The sequence below is a fragment of the Scylla paramamosain genome, chromosome 34 (genome assembly GCF_035594125.1).
Source record: "Scylla paramamosain isolate STU-SP2022 chromosome 34, ASM3559412v1, whole genome shotgun sequence".
In the NCBI taxonomy this organism is placed as follows: Eukaryota; Metazoa; Arthropoda; class Malacostraca; order Decapoda; family Portunidae; genus Scylla; species Scylla paramamosain.
The window spans coordinates 13,762,720-13,772,719 of NC_087184.1; the positions used below are offsets into that span (position 1 = coordinate 13,762,720).

A 10,000-nucleotide genomic window follows, 5' to 3' on the forward strand; every position below is an offset into this window, starting at 1 on the left:
CTACTACTACCTGTTCGACTCTTGACCAGCAGGGGCACAGGAAACGCAGGTAACAGTGCAGGTGTTTATTCACAGAAGGTGTGAACAGAAGGCTGGAGGTAGGTGATCTCTCGGCGCCAGGCCGCGCACTTCAACTTAACACTTATGACTGAAGCCTAGCTCGTTCACTCATACACGTCTCGCTCATTCACTCGTTCACACAACTAGCTAACAACCACACACTACCAGTATATTCTCTTTGTCCTCGTCCCTCTCCTCCTCCTCGTCCTCTGATCCTCCTCCTCCTCCTCATCCCCTTCTTCCTTTCTCACAATTCTTAAAATAAAAGGGAATATTTCAGTAATAAAACAGCGGGATAAATAGATAGATTGAGAGAGAGAGAGAGAGAGAGAGAGAGAGAGAGAGAGAGAGAGAGAGAGAGAGAGAGAGAGAGAGAGAGAGATGTACTTTGTATGTACTCTCGTAAATTTCACTGTTGTTGAACCTGAAAAGATTGTCATGATACCTCTCTCTCTCTCTCTCTCTCTCTCTCTCTCTCTCTCTCTCTCTCTCTCTCTCTCTCTCTCTCTCTCTCTCTCTCTGTGGCAGGTGGAGGCGGGGGCAGTAAGTTATCCTTGTGATGTTATCTGGTGACGCTCTTGAGGTCTCGATGTGGTTTTAAAACGGCGCTGCGGAGACTGTCTAATGAACTGTGTGGGGAGGTGAGAGGGAGAGGGAGAGAGGGGAGTGGGTGTAGGGATGGAGTGGAGGGATATTCGGGGAGTGTGTGGGGGAGGAGACAGGGGGCGATAAACTTTGTCTCTCTTTCTCTTTTTCTCTGTTTTTTTCCTTTTGTTCCTTCCCTTATTCCTTTTTCCTTTTGTTTTTCTTTCTGTTGTTAAATTTGTATGTTTACTTTTTTCTCTGTGATGATGGCTGCGTTTTCTTTTCTTTTTTTCTTTCTTTTTTTTTTTTTTTTACTGTTTTTCTCCTTTGGGTTGTTTGTCTTGACTTTACCTTTCTTCCCCTTTATTTTCCAATCACCTCTTCATTTTTTTCCCCCTTCTTTCTTTTCCTTCTTCCCAACATTTCCGTTTCTACTTCCAACAAGTATATATAGTCAGGAAATAAACTGTGTGTGTGTGTGTGTGTGTGTGTGTGTGTGTGTGTGTGTGTGTGTGTGTGTGCTGTTGTACATAGTTAAGTAAGTGTCCTTGTAGCAAAATGGCCTGTTAAAAAATTGAACGACCTAAACATTTGCATAAATTCTCTTAAAATCACGTCATGGATTTATGTAGTGAGGCTGAATAATGATGATGATGATGATGATGATGACGATGATGCTAAGAATAGTGATGATGATGACAATAATGGTGATAAACGATGGTAGTAAAATAAAATAAAAAATTAAGAAAGAACACGCGTAATGATAAGGATAAGGAGTACTGTGTGTGTGTGTGTGTGTGTGTGTGTGTGTGTGTGTGTGTGTGTGTGTGTGTGTGTGTGTGTGTGTGTGTGTGTGTGGGCGTGCGGGTACTCACTTGCGATGCCCTGAAGGCCCATGTCGTAGTGGCGCCACATGCCATGGTTCATCTGGGCGTAGGCCTGGTAGTGGCTGATGGGCGCCTGGAGACTCTGCCCGCCCGCGCCCTGGAGGTACCCATCACGCCCGCAGTTGAAGCCTAGGGGCGAGGAGAAGGTCTGTTCGGTGGGCGGTGCTGTGGGCGCGAGGGCGGTGTGGGCGGGGGACTGCCACATGGATGGGGAGGGCGTGGATGGCTGTACTAGCTGCGTGGAATAGGAGTTGTAGGGCAGCATGTGGGTGTGGGCGTGGGAGGAATACATGGAGGGCGTGAGCAGGTTCTGGCCGCCCTCCTGGCCGTACCCGCCCGCGCTCCCCGGGGGAAACATTGCCGGGAACTCCACCCCGACGACTGCCTGGGGCCCGCGCCGCTCGCCAACCTGCACTGTGGGCGCCCCCTCCTCCTCCACCGCCGCCTGCAGCTCCTCCCGGCTTACTGCTGCAGGGAGGGAGTCACCGGGGTACACACACACATACGCGCGCACGGACACGCACGCCGCTGGTATTACGTACACACAGGAGACGTACGGACAGTAACTAAGGTGCAAGTTAAATTTTCAGTGTCCGTCCACGCGCATGTAGTTCACGGACGGCGATACTCACACGGACACGAACACACTAAGAGCGAAGGCACGCGGGGATGCCTGTAGGGAGAACTGAAGGTGGCGAAGATACAACACCCACCAGCAGCTTTCCTGAAGTCACGACCTCACCAGACACCTAAAAAAATCAATCACCGCGGCTCGGAATCAGGGCGCGTAAGGCACGGAGGAAGCCACTCACTCACTGAAGGCACGAGGGGACGGCACGCGGGGCACTGACGAAGGCACGTGCTGGGGAACACAAACACGAGAAAACACAACAAACACGGCACTCTGGTAGGCGATGGCTGGTGCTTGCGAGTGTTCTGGCTTTGTATCTCTTTCCTGTCTCCTCTAACTGGCTACTAGAGGAGGCGGAGAAGAGAGGGGCGGGGTTCGGTAGCTGCTTAGAGTGTTGCTGCCGCTGCTGGTGCTTCGGGATACTGGAGGGCGTGTGTGGGGAGCCTCGTCAGGAGCCTGCAGGAAGAAAAGAGGTGATTAAGAAAACGAGTAGTGGGAATGAGTTATAACGAAGGGTTACTGCGTATATACTAACCACACACACACACACAGAGAGAGAGAGAGAGAGAGAGAGAGAGAGAGAGAGAGAGAGAGAGAGAGAGAGAGAGAGAGAGAGAGAGAGAGAGAGAGAGAGAATTTCATGTCCAAGGAAACAAAAGACGTGGAATATAAAATAATAAAAGAGAAAAGATGCAAAGAAACTAATGCAAGAACGAGAGAGAGAGAGAGAGAGAGAGAGAGAGAGAGAGAGAGAGAGAGAGAGAGAGAGAGAGAGAGAGAGAGAGAGAGAGAGAGAGAAGTTATAGGCCTCGAGAGAAGCTTAGTGTCGTCGTGTCAAAAATGGATTGGCTCATAAATTTATCCTGATCAACTTGAACTCCTCTGACGAACTAGAGAGAGAGAGAGAGAGAGAGAGAGAGAGAGAGAGAGAGAGAGAGAGAGAGAGAGAGAGAGAGAGAGAGAGAGAGAGAGAAGCTACACGTAAATATGAGATTTTCTCTTTAATCGCTTCTACGTAATTACAATGAAAGTTATGAAGAGTGTCAGGAGGAGGAGGATGAGAAGGAGAAGAAGAAGAAGAAGAAGAAGAAGAAGAAGAAGAAGAAGAAGAAGAAGAAAGTAATGACGTAAATGAGAAAAGGAGAATAACATGGAAGAGAAAAGTTGGAGAGAAGACAAGAGAACAAGAAGATAAAGATTGAGAAGAAAGAAGGAAAAAGAGAACGATAAGAGAGTTAGATGGAGAAGGAATAAGAGTTGATGAGAAGACTGGAGGATAAAGGAACAAAGATGGAGGAGGAGGAGGAGGAGGAGGAGGAGGAGGAGGAGGAGGAGTAGTTTGAAGGTGTCAGGCATATTGCATGACGTTACAATATAAGAGACAATAATGGCAGACTCTTCTTGATATCACCACCACCACCACCACCACCACCACCACCACTACCGCCGCCGCCACCGCCGTCACCGCCGCCGCCACTACCAACAGGAGGGAGGGAGTGGCAATCAAATGGGTAGGAGGGTGTGGGGAGATTGGTTAGGTAGTGAAAAATGAGGTTGTGTGGGTGTTAGAGAGAGAGAGAGAGAGAGAGAGAGAGAGAGAGAGAGAGAGAGAGAGAGAGAGAGAGAGAGAGAGAGAGAGAGACGCACTGACATGGAGAGAGATTAAGCGAATGTTGGGAGAATGAATAAGTAGATAGTACCTTATTATTATTATTATTATTATTATATATTATTATTATTATTATTATTATTATTATTATTATTATTATTATTATTATCATCACCACCACCACCACCACCACCACCACTCTCAGAGGTAAGGCAGGGCACGCTAACAGGTCTATGGGTGTCTATTAGGCGCGGACAGGTATATTCCCAGGTGTAGCAGTACCTGATAAGGCGTACGGGGGATGGAGAGGCAGGTAAGATACACCTTAGCTTACTGATAAGGTGACGGCGCCCTTTGATAACCCTTCCGAATATGGCGCTGACGGAGAGGAGGTAGGCATGTGTGAGTATGTGTGTGTGTGTGTGTGTGTGTGTGTGTGTGTGTGTGTGTGTGTGTGTGTGTGTGCAAGCAGTACGTACAGATAAAAGTGTAAGGTCCGGAGATAACCATCCGTGTTAGGTGCATAAGGGGTGTGGGGAGGGAGGCGATGCAGTTTTGTGAGTGTGTAAGTGTGTGTGAGTGTGTGGCGGAGGCAAGCATTGGCGGGTCGAGGGATAAGGGTGCGGTGTGATGCCTTGGTGCCCAGGTAACGAGTGCGTGTCCTGGTGATAAAGAGGTGACAGGTACAGGTAACTTGATGACAGGCGGTGACTAATGAGAGTGGCTTTGTGGCGAGGGGACGACCCGAGAGAGAGAGAGAGAGAGAGAGAGAGAGAGAGAGAGAGAGAGAGAGAGAGAGAGAGAGAGAGAGAGAGAGAGAGAGAGCGGTAAATGTAAATATGGCAGTTTTTTCTTAATCGTTTCTACGTAATCCTGAAGAAAGTTAGGAAGAGAAAGAAGAGGAGGAGGAGGAGGAGGAGGAGGAGCGCGAAAGAGAAAGACAGGCAGGAAGACAGATATCGTACACATCACTAAATATCGTACCTCTTCACCTAATTCTTGTACTCTAGGACGCGCCAAACATCACCACACATTTTTCTAACCTCGGGACACCAATAAACATCTTAGATTATATAGATACGTAATAGAGGTAGTGTAAAAAAGAAGAAAAATAACACACACACACACACACACACACACACACACACACACACACACACACACACACACACACACACACACACACACACACACACACACACACACACACACACACACACACACACACACACACACACACACACACACACACACACACACACACACACACACACACACACACACACACAGCTGTCTCCTGTCTCCCCAACACTCCCTCCCACCTAAAGTGAAAAGTGTAAAGCGAACAAATTTATGTACTTTCTTCCTCCAGCGAGCATCTGAGGTGTCAAGATAGCACGCACTTAAGATGGCGAGATGGGAGATAACAAGTGGACGAGGAGGAGGAAGAGGAGGGAGAGAGAGAGAGAGAGAGAGAGGTGATGGTGGTGGTGGTGGCGGTGGCGATATCAGTTGATTTTTCTTTACGCCAATCAGCTGGAAGTGTTTATAGTTGTCAGCTGATGGGATGATGGTAGTAGCAGTGGTGGTGGTGGTAATAGTGTTTGTGTTTGTGTTTGTGTGTGTGTGCTGCTGTTTCTACGTGTCCTGTTGGCTGACTGTGGTGGAGGGTGACTCTTTGGGTGTCTTGCTAACTGAACTGGTGTGAATGACTGACTGACTGACTCACTGACTGACTACTGGTTGTGATGGATAGGTTAAACTGTGTTAAACTGAATAACTTTGACTGATTCACTGGCTGCATCTGACTGGCTAATCTTTACACCAACCGAATCACTAACTGACTGACTATTGGTTGTAATAGGTACTTTGAAACTATTGCTGGCTAACTGGATGCCTTTGAGTAACTAATTGGCTGCTGCTGACTGTACTGACTGACTGACTGACTGACTGACTGACTAACTAACTTAATCACTGCCATACTTAGGACCATATTCCGAAATCCTTCTACGCCGCACCTCCACTACCTTCAAAAGGCATAGTTACAGCTATACGGGTTTTTAAGCGTGTTTTTATGATTCTAGTGACAGATTAACAAGATTTTTACATTATTAACAGGAGAAACATTCTTGAGAACTCTGCTAATCATCACTGTGACCTTTGAAAATAGTTGTGGTGAGAGAGCAAAGCGCTTCTGAATACTGGCTTTACTTACGGGGTTTTGAATGTGTTTGTATAGTTCTAGTGGCAGATTAACAAGAGTTCTGCATTATTAACAGGAGAAACACTCTTGAAAACCCTCTTATCATCTCTGTGGCCTTTGAATATAGCCGTGGTGAGAGAGCGAGCCAAGAGGTTTTGAATACGGTCTTTATAATCACCACACGCAATAGAATCGTTATGTAAAAAGCTGAGATCCCACGGAAACGAGAAGACGGATGACCCGCGGCAAGTCTCAAGGGGGGAATTAAATACAAGGCCAGGCCAGTCATTCAGCATTAATAAAACTGGTTGGCAATGATGTGTAATGAGCGGGTGAGTGCACGTCCCGATCTGAGGGTTGGGGGAGAGACAGAGTGAAGGTAGAGGGTTGAGTCAATGGGTGAGTGATGGTGGTGGTGGTGGTGGTGGTGGTGGTGGTGGTGGTGTAGAGAAAGGGAAAGATAAGAGTTCAGTGGGTAGTGATGGTGGTGGTAGTGGTGGTGGTGGCTGTGGTGGTGGTGGTGGTGGTATTGTATTTAGCTTTCCTCGCTCAGTGTTGTATGATGAGAGAGAGAGAGAGAGAGAGAGAGAGAGAGAGAGAGAGAGAGAGAGAGAGAGAGAGAGAGAGAGAGAGAGAGAGAGAGAGAGAGAGAGAAAGAGAGGGGGAGGAATAAACGTTTTTAAGTAGATTATGACTAAAAACAATGCACCAAATATTAGTGACAAAAGGTTAACCTGGCCGTATTTCAGACCATTGAAGACGTTGATAACAACATTGTACACCATTTCCTTAATAACCATCGCTCCTGTTGTTGTTGTTGTTGTTGTTGTTGTTCCAGCTTTTTTCATGTAAGACGGACACTGAAGGACGGCAACAATGGCGCAAAAATAAATAATAATAAATAATAACAAAATAAAATAAAGGCCAACTGAAGAGTCCAGTCTCAAAATAGATGAGTCCTAAATAATATCCAAAATTACGTGGTGTCTTCAAATTTCCTTTGTTATTTGCGGTCTTTTTTCCTTTTCTTTTTGTGTGTCGTCATAAATAAAGCGTCGTGCTTCTTTTGAGCCCATAACATCGCTCTTATATTGTATCATTAACGAGGGGAAAAAATAAAATGTCTTGAAAAGCATCTATTTTTTTTTCTTTCTCTCTTTTTTTATCTTCTTTATTTTTTTCTTTAATTTTTGAGCGTCATAAATTAAAACTCGTGCATCCTTTCACTTCACAACATCGCTCCTTTATTGTATCATTAACGGGGGCAAAAAAATAAAATGTCTTGAAACGCACACAAATATATATATATATATATATATATATATATATATATATATATATATATATATATATATATATATATATATATATATATAATTTTTTTTTCTTTTTTTCCTGTTTATTTTTTTTCCTTTTATAATTTTTTTTTTCTTTTTCTTTTTTTTTTTTTTTTTTGAGCGTCATAAATTAAAACTCGTGGAACCTTTTGACTTCACAACGTCGCTCCTGCATTGTATCATTAATGAGGGAAGAAATGAAAAATATCATGAAGTCCCCTTAACTTTTTTTTTTTACCTTTTTTATTTATTTATTTATTTATTTTTCTTTATTTTTAAGCGTCCTAAACTCAAACTCGTGCAGCCTTTGGACTCTCAACTTCACTCCTATATTGCATCATTAAACGACGTGGGGAAAAAAAAACACATCACATACTCTCTCCCCAATAATAATAAGATGAAGATTAACTTTTTTTCCCATTCGCTGCGATTATCGATTTTTAAAGGAATTGCTGTCTGAATGGTTTAATGAGGAGGAGGAGGAGGAGGAGGAGGAAAAAAAGAAGAAAAACCACATCCTCTTCTTAAAAACCATCATTACTACCACAATCAGATGCAGTTGTTAATGAGTGTCATGGTATTATCTTTATTATTATTATTATTATTATTATTATTATTATTATTATTATTATTATTATTATGATTATGATTATTATTATGATTATTTTGGGATAGATATTGCTGCGGTTATTACTTGTGTTATTTTGTGATTTGGATATTTGGAGGTCGAGAGAGAGAGAGAGAGAGAGAGAGAGAGAGAGAGAGAGAGAGAGAGAGAGAGAGAGAGAGAGAGAGAATAAGACGAATTAAATGAGACACAAAAAATATCAGATGAATCTTCTATTACATTATATTCTCTCTCTCTCTCTCTCTCTCTCTCTCTCTCTCTCTCTCTCTCTCTCTCTCTCTCTCTCTCATTCTCTCTCTCTCTCTCTCTCTCTCTCTCTCTCTCTCTCTCTCTCTCTCTCGGGTATTAAATTTATAACCATGCCAAGGTCGGGGCTCGGATGGACAAGCAGGTTTAGAGCTGTCTGCCAAATTTTGCTTACTCACCCACTGTCATATTACTAAACCCCCTCTCACTCTCCCTCTCCCTCTCTCCCTCTCAGGTGTAACAAGGTAAATATATACCGAGTTAAGTTGTTCAAAGAGACAGGTGTATATATTAAGTGGGCAATGAGGACCGGGAAAACACAGTGAGTGCATCAGAGGGGTTTTGACAAGGCTAATGTACTGTATCCAAGTGGCCCAGGGGAGAGTAAGGATTGCTGAGTTAATGTTGAGATTTGCTGTTTTACTTAGAAGTGTGTAGAGTTACGTGTGTTAGAGCAGTGTTGGTTTTATTTGTTGGTTTATTGTTTATTTGTTAGGTTCTTATATTTATTGGTTTGTTTTTTTTTGTTTTTTTGTGTGTACAGGAGACTGGTTAACACACACATATATACTCACACTCATACACTCTCACACACACACACACTCTCAGGAAAGAAATTAAAGAAAAAGAAAGGAATAATGCATGTCAAAGAAAAAAAAATCAAGTAGAAAAATTCAGTTAGGTAGGAAAAAGAAAGTTGAGTTGCTAAAAATAAAGTGAAGTATCAAAAATGTTTAGTATGTGCAGAAAAAGAAACTTAGGTAAAAAAAAAGAGTCAAATAGGGAAAAACTAGTCGTTAAAAATGAAAGTTATGTAGAAAAAAGAAAAAAAGAAAACTCAGCTTCAGTGGTTAAAAATAGTTCAGTGATACAAAAAGAATTCTGGTGATTTGCACTAAATTCTTTCTCTAACACGGCGCGAGTAACATTTTTACCCTCGACACTAATGCTGGATTTATCAAGCAGAGGGTGATATCTTTCTTAACCAACGAGTATAGAATAAAAAAATAAAATAAAAAAAAACAGGAAGGGAAAAAAAACACTACAGTCACACTTTCCATTATTCTGATTAACAAGTGATTGAAAGTCTTAGTCGAGAGAAAAAAAAAGTAAAAAAGTAAAAAGAAAATGACTTAGTAAATAAATAAATAATAAATACAAGGGTAACTATATAAAAATATATTCTTGTTTTTTTAAGTATTTTTCTTAGTCTTTAAGTTAAGTAAGAGGAAATTGAATGTTGGGGCTTGTAATAGATAAAATAATTGTAATAAATACGAGTAAATAACAATAATAAATAAAAAGATGAAACAAAAATAATATCCATGTCTTTTTTTTATTTATATATTTCCAGGGGAGTTTCCTTTGCCTTAAAATGTTACGTATAGGAAGAATGTGCTTTGGGTGTTGAAGAAGAGGGTCAGTGATCTGTGTGTGAAGGCGTGTGGAAGGCGGTGCGTATAGGACACTGGAGATAGGCAGCAGTATGTATTGATGTGTATTATTTTGTTATTGTTGTTGTTGTTGTTGTTGTTGTTGTTGTGGGTGGTGGTGGTGGTGGGTGGTACATTGTTCCTAATTTTAATCTCATTACCATATTACCATTGTTCCTGTTTATGTTATTACCCTGTTCTTATCGTCGTTGTTTTTGTTGCAAAGTAGAGCATGACTGAAAGAAAACGGGATCGAGAGGGGGTGGTACGTTAATATATAATTTTTCAACGACTTAAATGATAAAAAAAAAATATATATATATATATATATATATATATATATAGTGTTAGGGTAAGAAATTATACCTAAACACATTGCAC

General features: G+C 42.3%; 1 protein-coding gene across 2 annotated transcripts in view; it reads right to left on the reverse strand.

Moving 5' to 3' along the window:
• Window positions 1-10,000, reverse strand: part of LOC135090223 (transcription factor GATA-4-like) — a 186,251-nt gene that overhangs the window by 32,053 nt on the left and 144,198 nt on the right. For both annotated transcript variants that reach the window (XM_063986733.1, XM_063986734.1), the window contains exon 4: window positions 1,521-2,619. In XM_063986733.1, coding sequence (XP_063842803.1) covers window positions 1,521-1,890 — 370 coding nt within the window. In that variant the 5' untranslated portion in view covers window positions 1,891-2,619. The remainder of the gene's footprint in view (window positions 1-1,520; window positions 2,620-10,000) is intronic.